At 48.3% G+C, this 16376-nt stretch overlaps 1 protein-coding gene across 3 annotated transcripts in view; it reads left to right on the forward strand.

Moving 5' to 3' along the window:
- LOC144806119 (vomeronasal type-2 receptor 26-like) overlaps nt 1-16376 on the forward strand; it is a 420183-nt gene that overhangs the window by 207840 nt on the left and 195967 nt on the right. Inside the window, exon 2 of one of the 3 annotated variants that reach the window (XM_078672573.1) lies at nt 15605-15824. The exons of the other annotated variants lie outside the window; for them this stretch is intronic. Within the exon in view, the coding sequence (XP_078528699.1) occupies nt 15816-15824 (9 nt within the window). The 5' untranslated portion in view covers nt 15605-15815. The remainder of the gene's footprint in view (nt 1-15604; nt 15825-16376) is intronic. 3 annotated transcript variants of the gene reach the window in all.

Here is a 16376-nt window from a genome sequence, read left to right on the forward strand (position 1 = left end):
CCTATCTTGTGAAGCACGAGAGAATTGACATCCTGTGTATACAGGAGACCCACCTTCCTTGGGCCAAATGTAAGCAACTTCTCTTTAGTGGTTTCGAATTAGTTGCATGCCCGACACAGACTTCAACAATCCGGGGAGTCTCAATTTTAATTTGAACATCCTTGGGAAAGGCAAAGAAAGTAAAAGCAGATAGTAATGGAAGATGGGCAATAGTAGAATTGGAATTGGGCTTTACACTTTGTGTAATTTATGGCTCAAACCAGGACGATCCTGAGATGTTTGGTTTTCTCGAAGTATAGCTAGTTGGGTGGCTCTTTCCTTTAATAGTAACAGGGGACTTTAATATCTCGGCTGACTGGAGTAATTCAACACCATATGCTGGGCAGAAACCCAAGGTTTTTTCGGTCAGTACAGGCCCTTATGTGCTCTCATGGTTTGCAGGACGTTTGGGGGGTCAAACTACCTCTGAATGATGGCTATACATATTTCTCCAACCCAGCCCAGAGATATACGAAGTTGGACTATTTCCTTATCTCTTCATCCGAATTATTAAAAGTGGGTATTATAAAACTCACCAGATTAGTCTCAGGTCATAACCCTCTAATACTATCTTATGATTGTGGTAGTATGGAAAGGAAAAGAAATCCCTGGTCCTTTGAGAAAAAATTACTTGCCGATAAAAGGGTTACTGACCACCTTAAAAAATGGGTCACAGAGTTTTTTGCAGCAAACGGATACAGCACTTCTCGGAACATGGTATGGGAAACATTCAAGGCGGCCTTAAGGGGGAGACCATCAGCTGTTCTGCAAGGCTTAGAAGGGAAGATAGGGGTGAGGTGGATGCCATAACCACATGCGTGCGGCGCATTTTCCCGCTGTGCGCTGAAGTTTTTAAAAACCCGCGGTTCATGACGAGCTCAGCTCGTCATGAGCATACGAGAGGTGTACCTCATAACGAGCTGAGCTCATCATGAGCGTCGAAGGGGTTAATGTTGAAACTTGGGAGAGCGGAAGAACAGCATGTCAGGGATATAGCCACTGGAGGGGAGAGCATTGAGAGCCAAAATGTACTCTTAGCAGTAAGAGCAGCACTCCAAAAGGAGGTAACCGAGAAAGCTATAGGGGAGTTCCAAACCGCTAGGGCCAAAAGATATGAAACCGGGGAGCAAGCAGGGAGAGCTCTTGCCCTCCGGTTAAGGCAGGAAAAGGCCAAGAATGTTATTGCCCGTATTGAAGAAGATTTGAATGAGTACACTGAAGTGAAAGATATTATCAGGGTTTTCGAGAATTTCTACCAGAGGCTTTATGAATACGAAGCGCCAGGCAGAAAACCGGGGGAGGAATGTCGAGATAGGGGCCCTCAAATGGATGAAGCAATCAAAGAGGAATTAGATAAGGATATTACATCAAATGAGGTCATAGCAGCATTGCGGGAATTAGCCCCGGGAAAGGCGTCAGGCTCAGACGGGATCCCCCTTGAAGTCTACAAAGCTATTGAAGCCGAAATTTCCCCACTCTTAGTAGATCTATTTAACAGGGTTTTGTATTCAGGGGTGGTTCCGGATTCCTGGAAAGAAACAAACATCATAATTTTTCATAAGAAGGGAAACCGATGGAAAAACCAGGATCTTACTGCCCTATAACCCTGATAAATTCAGATACAAAACTATATTCCAAAATTCGGGCTAAAAGATTGAGCAGGGTCATTGGCAGACTCGTATCCCCGTGGCAGCATGGGTTTGTCCCTGGTTGGGGAACAACAGACCATATAAATAGGGTAATAGCATTGTTTGACACCCAGGCTGCTGCTGGGGGAGAGATAGCCATGATCCTGCTTGACGCAGAGAAACCTTTGACCGCGTTGCCTGGAGCTTTCTTTGGGGGGTTTTGGCTGGGAGAGGTTCTGGCCCTAAAATTATTGGAGCTCTTAGGGCAATGTACGTTGATCCGGTAGCAAGGGTAATGGTTATAGTGAGAAATCAGGGGTAATCAACATCAAGAGAGGGACGCGCCAGGGCTGCCCTTGCTCCCCTATTCTCTTTGCCCTGTACATCGACCCTCTTATCCAGGAGATATTAGCATGCCCTGGTATAACTCCTGTGATATATAACGGCTATTCTAACAAAATTTTGGCGTAAGCCGATGATCTTGCTGTGATTACCACCAATCCACAGCAGGCTCTCCCTATTTTGGGACAGATGGCCAAAGTTTTCGGCTTGGAATCGGGTTACCTATTAAATTAAACCAAAACGCAGATCATATGCTCTAAGATTATTATTAAATCTGATTATCGATTTGTGGATTCTGCCTCGTATTTAGGTGCCAAGATTAACGCATCGGTGGAAAGAATAGTCGAGGAGAATTACCCCTCACTTATAAAGGCTATCGAAACAGAACTCAAGAGAATAGATGTGTTGCATCTTTCTTTGGTAGGAAGGGTGAACGCCCTAAAAATGCTAATGTTTCCCAGAGTGCTATATTTGTTTCGTGCCATTCAATTATTAATAGAGGAGAAAATAATGAAAAATTTGGAATCTACCTTTATAAGATTTGTTTGGCAATACAGTAGGATTAGGCGTTCTACCAACCTTATGTCGCTTCCTAGGGAAAAGGGTGGGATGGTCCTCCCGAACTTAAGATTATACCACTGGTCCTGCCTCTTGATTCAAATGTCTATTTTAGTTCAGTCTGACATCGACATAGGGACTGAGGACGTAGATGGACAGAGTCCGCCCCCGATTTTTAGGATGTTGTTGGGTGGCAAGGCACCTGGTCTTCTGCTTTGCGAGATAGAACGGCGATTCTATAAGAAAGCACGTTTAAATACTTTGTATCCCGCTTGGCAGGCTTGGAAATCTATCCTGAGATACTTAAATATCCCAAAATTGAACCCTTACCTACATTTGTGCAACTCCAATATTTTTCCCCAATTGAAAACCGATAGAAACTTTCAGGCTTGGAAGGGAATGGGGATCAATACCTTGTGAGACATCTTGGAGGGTGATAAGATATTGGTGTTCGAGATATTGCAGGATAGATTTGGCATTCCAGAGAGCCACTGGCTCTTATATGGTTAAATAGCTCGCACTATGGGGGCAATAAGACCCAGGGTGCCGTCAACGGTCGATTTCCCCTTGGTTGAGATATTAGCAAGAGGCTGTAAGAAGATCAAGATTGTCTATAGTTGCTTAGTTGAGAGAATTCAGGATGACATTGAGAAGATGGAATCTAACTGGGCTTCAAAATTGGGGGATCCAGACGTGGATCTGGACCTGGCCCTCTTATTGAATAAACAGGTATTTAGAGCTTCCAATCTTCGGGCGCAACATTTTAAAACAATATTTAACTTGTACCATACACCGGCAAAGCTAGGGATTAAGGGAAAATGATAGCTGCCCCAGATGCAACGAAGGTCAAGCAGATATAGTGCATATATTCTCTCATTGCAATCGGCTGGATTCTATCAAGAGAGAGATAATGAAATTTTGGGAGGGGCTGCTAGGTCATGTCATCGATTTATCCCCTACATTGATGTTGCTTGGCACAGATTCAAAGCTGAGCTTGGGGAAGGATGAAGAGGCTTTAGTTTTTAAATCATTAGCTGTACTCCGGATCCTGATTTCTGCAGGTTGGAAGGATGCGGCTGCCCCGTCCTTCCAGATGTGGCTCTCCAGATTGTTGGGGATTCATAATATTGAGTCATGTCCCTATGAATTGAAAGGAGTCAGGAAACGTGAGATGGGTGAACGCCTCTGGGCCCCGTTTACAAACTGGAGGGCGGCTAGAGTATGAGGTGTCTTGAATTTAATTAGGGCACTTTTTGCCACCCAGTTGCGGCCGTAAGATTGGATGGGCTTTTTCTACTGTAATGTTTTTCTACCGCAATGTTTTTTATCACTAACTTTTTATTCCCCCCTGCTCAGTCTTTTATTGCAGATCATGTGTAATTATATTAACTTTATTGTGTGAGCTATGATCATCTCTGTAATATTGTATGAATTTTTTTATGTCCTTCTAATGTACCACAATCCCCCAAAAAATATATTTAAAAAAAAAGAAGGAATGTAGGGAGCTCCATTGAAAACAATGGAGTGCTCTGGGCTTATAATGGCTGGTATAAGCCTGGAACTCCAACATTCCAATGCTTCTTTGTTCACAGCTCTGGCTGTGAACAAAGGCTTCAGGGAGCCTGAGGGGATTCCAATCCCCTCACGCTCCATTAGGCTTTGTTCTGTTTTGTAGGAACATTCTGGCCTCTAGTGGCAGAATGTTCTAATAGCCTTATAGCTCTTCGTAGCTCGGCTATTAAAGTCCCTCTCCCTTGTTAAAGGCCCTCGCCTTCGGCTTGGGCCTTTAATGCTGGAGAGGGCCTTTAATAGCCGATATAGCCCTCTACGGCGGGCTATAAGGCTATAATATATTATTATAACTAAAGTAGTACTTATCCCAAATATAGTACTTATCCCAAATATATCAAAATTAGAGACAAAACATCTCCTCATTACCTGCCTTTGTATATTGCAATATACAAACAAAATCAAACCAGAATCTTGGCCAAGCAAATCCAAAACAAGAGTTTCGCTTAAGCGATCTCACCAAACCAAAGTTTACTCCTGCTCTGTGCTTTTTGGTCTATTGCGCCGGGACACTCTTCTTGAGTAGCTGAGCGCTTTACAAAACCCAATTTAACATAACATTACAAAGTCTCCAACCTCCACCTGCCAAGCTCTTGGTTGACCTAATGGTCACTGGAAAAAAACTACAACAAGAGAGACCTCAGTCAGGACCGACCAACACCTGGAGGTTCAGATTGGGAAACCGTAAAACAAGTTGGTCTCCAAAGACAAAAGGTCTCTTCGTGCAGTGTACGTCCTCAGTAGATTCTTGTCTTCCGTCAAGACCACTCCCTTGGATAGCCACATCTCCGATGAGCCCCAAGTTGGGCACCAATTTGAGGAAATTAGCCTTTTTAGGGGCTTACTGGTACAGGGGTTCACCCTTATTTGTCCACTGGTTCTTAACCGCTTCCGTGCGGCGCCGATTCCGCCCCTGTGCTGGACATTCCAGAACAGGGTGCGGTCGTGTCGGAACCATTCCGTCATCAGCACAGCTCAGCCGTGACTGATGACGGAATGGTTCCGTCACAAGCATCGAAGGGGCTAAACCAACAAAGAGATTGGCACGGAAGCTGTAATATCAGAGAAATAGATGTATTAACCTCTAATGAGTGGGACTACGTCAATACAGTACCCTCAGGCCACTGTAGGAGGTAGTCCATAGAATACAGAGGCCATGGGCTTTAGATACTCAGTTTACTGCTGAGTAACCATGGCGACTCAAAGAGGAGGTACAGGCATATAATGGAATAGTTATTGAATAACATGGGCATACAAATATTGCTTGGTCAACAAAGTGGGAGGGGAGACATTTCTGCTTACATCAGTTAAAACAGCCTGACAGTTACAGTCTAAGACAGGTGCATTTCAGCAGCTACAGGCCTTTCTGAGCATGTGCAGTGCTCTGGCTCAGTACTGAAAGAGTTAACTATAGTTGATGACTCAAGCAGAATAGAAGAGCAGGCAACAATGAGGATGGAAGAATCGCATGGCTTACACTTGGCTAACAAAAATGGATGCCACAAACAAAATGGCTTTAGCTTAGGCAAACGGTAATTTCTGAGATTTCCACACCACTAAGTGGTTATCTGAGGAGACATTTGTTCAACAGGGATGCAAAGCATTTTAATAGATGTTGAACTGGTTGACATATTGATTGATTGATTGATTGATGCTTTATTTCGATATGCACATATCATAAAAGCAGTACAAAAAATATAGAAACAGCATGTCGAAATAAGTAAGACTGTACAAATAGAATGGCAATTAAAACACGATATATCAGAATAAATTAGCTAAAAAAGAATTAAATTGATATGGACAGTCTTCTAAGTCTTATCAACCAAGCCCATTTTAAAAATTTTGCAACAGCACAAACAATAGGAGGGGCTGTATTCGTTAAAAGAATCCGAAGGGCAACAGAGTGCTGACGAGTCCCCAATTCTCTGCAAATGGGGCCAAGCCAACGTGATCTGGTTCGACCATAGTCCGGGCATTCGAAAAGGAAGTGTGGCACCGTCTCTGGTTTATCCGAACAAGAGGCACAAAAGCGTGATGTGTGCTGGGCTTTATTCCACCTTGAACAGAGATCCGCCAAGGGCAAGGTTCCTAGCCGGAATTTTATATACAAGGACCTATCCATGGCAACTGTTATAATATCCATATATGGCTCATACAAGACAACGTCTTTGAACAACAGGAAAGCTGCGGTGGTTTTACAATGCTGCTGGCTACTAGAGCGCTTCACGTCAACCCACTCCCAGAAAAGTTTTTTTAGAGTCTTCTTTGGTGGAGCGGAGTGACTATGCCAGCAAGAGGCCAGACCCAGTTCCCCTAAAAGATGTTTTATGTCCTTCAGCCATTTGATGCTACTCCAACCATCAGCATGCATCACTTCTGCCAGCCCATTGGCGTAAGATTGTAGCTCCGGGACCCTCCACAAGCGTGCCCAGAGCAGAAGGGGACGAAGCCGAGCCTGGTCCCTTATGGCTTTGCAGCCAGTGTCCAAGAGCATTGGGATGGTCGGGCTGCTCGATGGGATAGCAAGAAGGTCCTTGATAAATTTATTTTCGGCCTTACTCAGTGAATCGACCTTGCCCAAGCCCCACAGTTCCGATCCATAGAGAGAAGCAGGGACTGCACGGGCTTTGTAAATCTCGAGTATGGGAGCAACACAATGTTTTGAGGAGTTATTGTACTCCTTAAGAAGGGCGCCCCCCACCCTTTTGTGAGCCAGAGTCATTTTATCAATGTGGGCAGTCCAGCTCATTGCATCATTCAGGCGGATCCCCAAATAATCAAATTCCGCCACTCTTTCTAGGGGTATAGAGTTCAGAATTGGAGGGAGACCAAGTTTGCGGGGTGGGTGCATGACTAGGTACTTGGTCTTATCTATGTTTATGACGAGGCCTTTAGTGGTACAGAAATCCTGGAAGCGGTTCAGTAAAGACTGTAGACCTTGGGGGGTTTTGGAGATGAGGAGGGTGTCGTCGGCGAACAACAGAGTTGGAATTTTTACTCCACCCAGGCTAGGAGCGTCTGATGGTTCGCCCAGAAGATAATCTACCACCCCGTTAATGTAGAGGGAGAATAAGGTGGGGGCCAAAACACAGCCCTGTCTTACTCCCCTCTCGACCCTGATTTTATCGGTCTTTTCCCCATTCAACCCCCATCTAACCTGGGCATAGGTGTTAGTGTGCAGGTTAATGAGGAGGTTCAGTAGGTACGGGGGCATCCCTAAACCATCAAGCACCCTCCAAAGTTCCTCCCTCGGTACCAGGTCAAAGGCAGTCTTAAGGTCAATAAAGGCCAGATAGAGACTGCCTTTGCCCAGCACCACCACCTTCCAGTGTATCAACAAAAGCCTAAAGGCCTGTTCAATGGTTCCTGTACCCGAACGGAACCCAGCCTGCATGTCGGACAGAATGTGATTGTCGTCCACCCATTGAGTAATTCTCCCCAAGATGGTTTTCCCGGCCAGTTTCTGGCTGGAGTCTATTAGGCTTATAGGCCTATAGTTCCCTGGTGAATCCCGACTGCCCTTTTTAAAAATGGGCACCACCTCCGCACCTCTCCAGGAGTCAGGCACAAGCCCTCCCCCCATGATTGCATTGAGGAGTGCAGAGATTAGAGCCCCCCATTCTTCCGGATAGGCACGGAGAATGTCCCCCGGTAGGCCGTCCGGGCCAGCAGCTTTCAAGGGGACCAAGGTTTTAATTTGCTTTGTTACATCGAGGGGGGAAAACAATTCCTGGTCTCGGTCTAGAGCAAAGGATGGAATTTTAAAGGGATCATTAAGTGGGCCTTCAACAGCAGAGTAAAGATTTTGGAAATGGGAAAACCAAGTCTGGGCATTAATCGCACAAGTCCTCCGGGAATCGTCGGGGCGATTCCTTTTGCCCACCATGTCCCAAAAACCTTTAGCGTCTTTCCCACGGCTGGCCGCCAGGAGGTCCTGCCAGAAATTGTCCTCCCATTCCATCCTTGCATTTTTCTGGCAGAGTGTGTAGTGTCTCCTGGCCTCTCTAGTCCTGAGCGGTAATTTGGACTTGACTGCCTCGATAAGAAGTGATTTCGCCTCCCTACACTTTTGGTTGTACCAGCCCTGACCCGGACGTAGGTTGGGTTTCCTTCCGCTCGGGTGGGCTGGGACTACAAAGAGGTCACCAATGGCCTGAATTATGGCACAAAACCTAGGTGCCACCTCCATCTGCCCTTCCTCTTGACAGTCAAGATTGGCCAGGGCTGAAGCCAGAAGCTGCCTGATCACAGAGGTTTTCTCCTCCGAGAGAGCCAGCTTCGCCCACTTCAGCCTACGCCCACAATTCGAGACCACTGACAGGTCTGGAGCGGGGTTACAAGAAGACCCACTCACGGTGCTATTGACGCACCTGTGTGACAGGGTGAGGGACAGTAGATTGTGGTCACTCTCCACAGAAGGTAAAACTACCATGTCCTCCACCATGCCCCACAGGTGTATATCAAGGAGGAAATAATCAATGCGTGACGTGTGTCCTGGCCTATTGTAGGTGTGCGCCCCTACTTTGTCGGACCTGGTCCTGCCATTGGCAGCTCTAAGCCCGAACTCCATAGCTAGGGAGTTGATCTGGAGGGCCACTTCTGTCCACTTTTTAACAGGGCCAAGCTCGAGGGGGGGAATCCCCCACCCATTATCGAATTCCTCCTGATCTGCGAAGATGTCCAGATCAAGAGGCTCGAAAGTGCAGTTCAGGTCACCTGCCAGCAGTGTACAAGACCCGTATGGAGATGATCGGAGTTGCACCTCCAAGCAAGCTATGACTGAGGATTCTCTTCCCCCCTTAGTGCCGCGGGCATAGATGTTAAAAATGTTTAAGATGACTCTGCCCTGGGAATTACGAAGCAAAATATTTAGGAGGTCAGGGCAGTTAGTGTCCTTCTCCTCCACCCTACAGTTAAGTTTGGTGGCTACCCAGATTAACAAACCGCCAGAGGGGCGGCCCCTACCAGTTGCACTTTCTGCTGCCGGCAAAAAGTGGGTGGAATACCCCGCCTTATGAAGGGGCACCCGGCTCCATGTTTCCTGGAACAGGCATATGGAGTATTGCTCCACACGCTCGCTCCAATCCGGCAATGCCAGCTTCCTTTCGAGGCCCGCAACATTCCAGCTGAAAACCCTAATCGGGGGGTCCGTTACAGCTGCAATGCTACAATCCTCGACAGGGGGTGACAAGTCCGCAAAACCCACATCAGGGGGACCAAGCGGAGAGTTATGGGGAGCCCCGGTCTCCCCCTTCCCCTCTACAGACTCGGCCATAGCCAGAGTCTGCAGTGGGGAGGAGGGGCCAATGGATTTGGAGTATGGTGTTGACTCAGCGACAGAACCCGGGGCCACAACGTCCTCCCCCGGATCGTAACCGAGTCAACAACTCCCAGGTCCCCAATTTAGCAACACTGGGGCTGTGCATAGCTGCTGGGAAGGAACTCCCGGGGTCAGAAGGCCGTGGGCAGTGTTTTCCACCAAAAATTGGCCCCCTAGGCTGCCAATGAAGGAGGGTTGACCAAGATGGATGGAGGGGGTGGTCATAGTAGGCCGTGGATAAAAGAATGTCAACTCGACTATGTCGATACCCGAACCAGCCGTGGGTTGACCTTGAGAGCATATAAATTGGGCAACCCTAGCATCTTGAAAATTTACGACCACACAATCCCCTTCAAGCGATTTTTTCCTGTGTCCAATCCAACCCACCCTGCGTACACCAAGAATAATTCCATCCACTCCCGCGGGCAAGGGCCTGTTGGCTTTCAGCCAGTGGATGACCTTATTCTTTAGTGCCTGATGGTTTTCACGCTGGGTACTCCCAAGAGGGGGAACTTTCGAGAGGATGACGACATACGGGTGGCACTCAGGGGGGAGGTTAACTGGGGGGCACTTGCGTCTACTGATCTGAGGAGGACCCAAAGGGGGCCGATTTGTAGGTGGGACAGGAATAGATGAAACCTTAGGAGTTGATGCAACCCCACCAGTTGCATCAGATATGGCAACCCCAGGTTGCGAAATAGGGCCCGTCCCTCCCTTCTTGTGTTGCCTTGGTGCCTTGCTAGCCACCGGGGATATTACTGCTGGGGGAAGGGTAGCATGCACGTGGGCAACACAAGTGGGAGCCTTCAATTTTGTCTGTCTAGGACCACCCCTAGGAGCAGCCAAGATCGTATTCCCAGGTGCAGGGTGCTTAGGCGGCTGCGTCAACTGGTCTCCCAGGGGGGGTCTCACTGGGGCCTCTATCCTATTGGACTCCTCTAACCTATCTGTCCTATCCTCACTGGGCTTAGGCTGGTGCTTGAGAAGGGTTTTTAGAGCAAAGAAATTGTCCCTAGTAGCCTGCTCAAAGCAGTCAAGCCTTTCCCCCAACCTCTTGACCTGGTCTATAAGTGGCAGCACAAGAGACTTGACCATCTTCTCAAACGCCTCCATAGAGTGACCCACGTTGTCCTGAACAGGCGTTGGTGGGGCCGACAAGAAAGGTGGCACTATATCAGTAACAACTGGTGCGCAAGTGGCTGTCCCTGAGGATACCGATCCTGCAGTACTCTGGGGGGAAGGACCCCTCAGGAGCGGGTACCTGGGGTGGTTAATAGTCTTAGATGGACAACCCTTTCGAGTGCGATTTGCCCTTTTCCCCTTCCTTTTAATGGGCTCCTGGATGGGTTGCTTCTTGGACGGGGCTTGTGGGGCGAGAGCAGGAACCTCAGGGCAGTGTAGGGACTGGGTGCCAGGTGAGCCTGCTAAGGAGGGCTCATTGCAAGGATCTGTAAGCACGGCACATGGGCTGGTACCGTGGACACCAATCAGTGAGCTATCTAACCCCTCTAAACCACCCATTGGAGGTGCAATAAGGGGATCCCCAGGTGAATCTCCAAGCAAGAGTGCAGGGGAAGTAGGATTTAAAGGGGACACCACTATTGCTGGCGATGGACTTTTAGCAGGAGGGAAGTCAAGTGAAAGGCGCCGTTCAGATATGGCAAGTTCATTGTCTATGACAGCCGCCACCCTTGTCAGGAATTTGTCCATTGAGCCAAACATAGCACCGCTGGGGGTACTCTCCCCGCAACCCCTCAAGGCCTTACCGGAGCGTGTTGACATGCTGAGTTGCGGCACCACAGGTTGAAGCCGGTACGGTAGATGAAAATGGGGTGGCCCTGCCCTGCCTCCTCCTGCCCCGGACGGCCACAGACGGCCCGCCCTCTGCCCGGGCTCCGCCCGGCGCTGCCCGCGCGCGACTCGCGGGGCGAGAGGGGGTGTCAGGCTTTTACTGGCGCCTCCGGGCGCTCTGGACGCGTCACGGGCGCGCTGCCGCCCAAGAGGCTGCTGGGGAGTGTGGTCCGATGTCGCTGACCGCCTCCTGCAGCCTCCCGGCGTGTTCAGACCTCGGGCGTTTCCCTCACGGCACTGCCCGCTGGCTGGAAGTCAGGTAAGAGTCACAGGTGTTCCCCCTCTGGGCTCCCGGGGGGTCAGGCTTTTACTGGCGCCTCCGGGCGCTCTGGACGCGTCACGGGCGCGCCGCCGCCCAAGAGGCTGCTGGGGAGTGTGGTCCGATGTCGCTGACCGCCTCCTGCAGCCTCCCGGCGTGTTCAGACCTCGGGCGTTTCCCTCACGGCACTGCCCGCTGGCTGGAAGTCAGGTAAGAGTCACAGGTGTTCCCCCTCTGGGCTCCCGGGGGGTCAGGCTTTTACTGGCGCCTCCGGGCGCTCTGGACGCGTCACGGGCGCGCCGCCGCCCAAGAGGCTGCTGGGGAGTGTGGTCCGATGTCGCTGACCGCCTCCTGCAGCCTCCCGGCGTGTTCAGACCTCGGCCGTTTCCCTCACGGCACTGCCCGCTGGCTGGAAGTCAGGTAAGAGTCACAGGTGTTCCCCCTCTGGGCTCCCGGGGGGTCAGGCTTTTACTGGCGCCTCCGGGCGCTCTGGACGCGTCACGGGCGCGCCGCCGCCCAAGAGGCTGCTGGGGAGTGTGGTCCGATGTCGCTGACCGCCTCCTGCAGCCTCCCGGCGTGTTCAGACCTCGGCCGTTTCCCTCACGGCACTGCTCGCTGGCTGGAAGTCAGGTAAGAGTCACAGGTGTTCCCCCTCTGGGCTCCCGGGGGGTCAGGCTTTTACTGGTGCCTCCGGGCGCTCTGGACGCGTCACGGGCGCGCCGCCGCCCAAGAGGCTGCTGGGGAGTGTGGTCCGATGTCGCTGACCGCCTCCTGCAGCCTCCCGGCGTGTTCAGACCTCGGCCGTTTCCCTCACGGCACTGCCCGCTGGCTGGAAGTCAGGTAAGAGTCACAGGTGTTCCCCCTCTGGGCTCCCGGGGGGTCAGGCTTTTACTGGCGCCTCCAGGCGCTCTGGACGCGTCACGGGCGCGCCGCCGCCCAAGAGGCTGCTGGGGAGTGTGGTCCGATGTCGCTGACCGCCTCCTGCAGCCTCCCGGCGTGTTCAGACCTCGGCCGTTTCTCTCACGGCACTGCCCGCTGGCTGGAAGTCAGGTAAGAGTCACAGGTGTTGACATATTTGAACATCAAAAGTTTCACACATTATTCATTACTTGTGTGAACTCTGGAGATAAAACGTAACAAACATATGACGGTTATGAGACAATGTAAAGCTACACAATATCAGCATCACATAAAATAAAACAGGAAATATGGAAATGTTATGGGTTTCTAATGTATAATTTGTGTTTTCATTTTCATATTGCCAGCAATTCTGAGTATTTTAAAAGCATTTCCATAATTTTAGGATCAGATGAGTAGTCAATCCAAAGAATAATAAACAATAAACATGGATGTTACTAAAGCTGAACTTTCAAAACTTTCATACCACAAAAACATGTTAACTAGAATATGTAAACAACAGACAGGACAACACTTAAGTGCCTAATACTAATATACCCTTTCTTACCTTCTCTCTGATGCTCAAACTCTTTCATCTTAGAATGGAGGGATGGTGAGGCACCTTCCAGGACCCTCTGGCACTGTGATGTAATGTGAGGATGTAATGTGAGCATATGTGGCTGGGCGGACAAACTCAGGGGGCCAAATTTACAAGGTAAGTGGCGGAGTGAGGTGTTGGCCTTCCTGACTTAACACCTCACTCCTCCACTTCAGAAATGCAGGACTGCACCATATTTACGAGAGTATGGTGGAGCCCTGTGTTTGTCTCTGTGCTGGCGCTACACCTAGCAGCCTAGCGCCAACGTAGTCACCCTTGCACCATAGTGCCAGGGTGTCTGCATGCAGGGGAAGATTATTTATGAACAGGAAGGTCCCCCTTCCTGTACATAAACAATCTTGAAAAATCTTAATGCAGCATACATAAAAGTTGCGAAATGGCATTTCTGAAAAATGATGTGCATAAACAAATATTGGCCTTTTGCTGTGTTCATGTGTGCTGCACAACGTAGCACACATAAAAACAGCAAAAACGAGGAGAAATTAAACAATGCATTTCTTGTAAATGGGGGGCAGCATCAAAATCAATGGGTGTTGCAGTGGAATGCCCACTGCAACACCCATCGCCCTCCCCTTTCACGCTAAGCATAGGGTGAAGGGGGAATTAATTTAGAAGACCGCGTTAAGCCACGTTAAGGTACCTTGTAAATAAGGCGAAGCCCCTATCGCCACAGGAACGTCATAAAAAGTGACGTTCCTGTGTTGATAGGGCCCTGTAAATGTACCCCATAATAAACTAGATCTTAATCCTGGCCCAGTGACAAAGGTCCTCCCAGGACTTGCTACGCAGCCTCCTCTGCCATATGTGGACACCCACTGCAGGGCGTTGCAATATCTTGCTAGATTTAGGCCTATTCTGCAGCATTACTCAACTGGTTATCTGGAATCCCGTAATGCAAAGTGTACTCGGTGATGACCCTTTCCATGATGATTTTTAATTCACTCTCAGAGAATGGCGGTCCTTCAGCCATGTGGGAGAAGGCTCGGAATGACACCAACAACTTGACTTCATTTCCTTTTTGTTGTTGTAGTCCTGTACCTCACGTGTGGAGGGCGTCATCTGTACATGGGACACAGGCTTTGCATGATGGAGAGAGACACCTCACATATACTTCAGAACTCCAAATGTGATATAGTACAAAAATCAATGCTGGGAAAAATGTGCATACGTAACATGTGTGTTACATAAGGATTTTAGTATGTTTGCCCTAAAACAATAGTGTAGTATGTGAGATGCTGTAGTTGCTTGCTAGTAATAATACATGCTACAATCTTTAAGAAAATCAGCGGTCAACTATTTTTAACGCTGAGAACAGCATGCTAGTTGGTGACATGATGGAAAGTAAACAGATCTGTCTCAGGATGGTATCTATGGACATTGTGTTAGTCAGCCACCGTTCATCATTGACAAGAGTTTGTCTAGCCACATAAATGCAGTAAACAAACTAGCAAGTCCAGGGAAAAATGTGCTGACCAGACGATCCTGCACCTGCATGCCCTGAACTCAATTCTGTACCTCACCCCAGGAATAGGGATTTGAATGTTGATCAGGGTCACAATCTATATGAAAGCCTATCATATGATGATATTGTGCAACACACAACAGGCTACAACAATCTTGCACACAACTTCTGGGGAGTGAACCAGCACACCGCCCTCAATTAGAAATACAACTGAATCGTGACATGAAGACACCAAAAGTGTGTCCAATAATTGCTTGCGTGTGTATGTGTGCACTATTGTGCCTCTGTGAGATTTTGTCGAAGGACGTCTCTAAGGTGTGAGTAGAAGGGGAGAGTGTGCATACCAAGCATAACTAGCTATGAAGAAATTTGACTTTTTAACAACGGGAACTATATTTTAATTGCATTACAGCATACCTACCTACTTGCACTGTGTGCCGGGCTAATGTGTGTTCAGGGAGTTGTATTTAAAAATGTGGATGAAACTGGATGTGAAATAAACATAATTTCAAAATGATTTATTTGGATATTAATAAAATAAATAATTGAGACTTTATTTGCCTAGTTTTTGTTGACACTCGTTTGATGGATCCATTGATATGTACGGGATGGTGTTGCAGTACTAGTGTACGGCCATGCATGATGGTAGGCTTCTTCCAGGGCTGAGCTGGAGTACTATTTTGGGTGCATTGTAGCTGTAATAACTTTAAAAGTGCAGTTTGTGAATAGCAGTGGCCAAACACTTTTATTGGTGGATTCAAATATCTCCCTAAACCCTTTCCTCATCATCTCTCATCCCTCCTTACTCCTTGCTTAACCTCTTTTTTTAACTGTTAGTATGCCCCATTTTCCAACCAGTCCTCTCTTTACCTTGCACATTTACTAGCAAAACTTCACAGTGGGATGGAGACATTCACACAGAAACAGGTAGGGAATGTGGAGGTGAAGACCCTGCATGTAGGTTTGTGAATAGCATTTTGTAGGACATTTGTGATGGTATTGTAGTACAACAAAACATACTACAAAATGCAGTTTGTGAATAGGCTCTTTATTGTTCCAGGTCCAAGTCTGTTTGACCAAGGAATGGGGTTCTTCTTCAGAGTACACTGAGAACTGTTTTGCAACCAGAGCTGGTGTTTTCCTTACAGCCACGTTCTCAGAAGTGAGATGACATCATTTGGAGCCTCGCCTGGAAGGCAAAAGCGGTTCCCCTGACCTGAAGAGTCAATAGGCCAACCTGCCTCCTGAGGGAGGAAAGAAGCCTGCCAACCATGCCGGAGGTATGAGGGTTCACCCGAACAGCAGGGCAGAGGAGAGCGATCTATCAACTAAATATTCCTAGGCAGACTGTTTTTTAAAATCAATGAAATCTGCCAGATTGAGCCCTGCTTCTGCATCAGCAAAGTGTGCTTGAGCGAACTGGGCCATTGCATCAGTAAAGTCATCAGACTGCATGTGAAGGAAGTTTGAGCTTGAGGAGTGGCTGGAATTGTCTAGTAGAGCTCCATGAATTGCCTCCTGTACATCAGTGCAGTGTCATAAACTGTACAATGTTTCACATGTGTTTCCTTCTCAGACCAGCTATGGTGCCATGGATCCACTCTTTAGTGACTGGCTTCTTTACCCTTCCTTTTACCGGACTGTCCCAAATGAAGCCTATAAGTCTCGCGGCATCGCCCTTCCATTCATGATGCATGAATTCTCTGCCAATGTACTGATAGTACACTGCTGAAAAGATCCCCTGGCATAGCTTAAATTTAGACTTGTATTATGGGATAGGTACACATGGTGTATGCTTGTTTGGATTGGCACATCAGCTTATCCTTTTTTTT

Source organism: Lissotriton helveticus, chromosome 1_2, assembly GCF_964261635.1.
Source record: "Lissotriton helveticus chromosome 1_2, aLisHel1.1, whole genome shotgun sequence".
Taxonomy (NCBI): domain Eukaryota; kingdom Metazoa; phylum Chordata; class Amphibia; order Caudata; family Salamandridae; genus Lissotriton; species Lissotriton helveticus.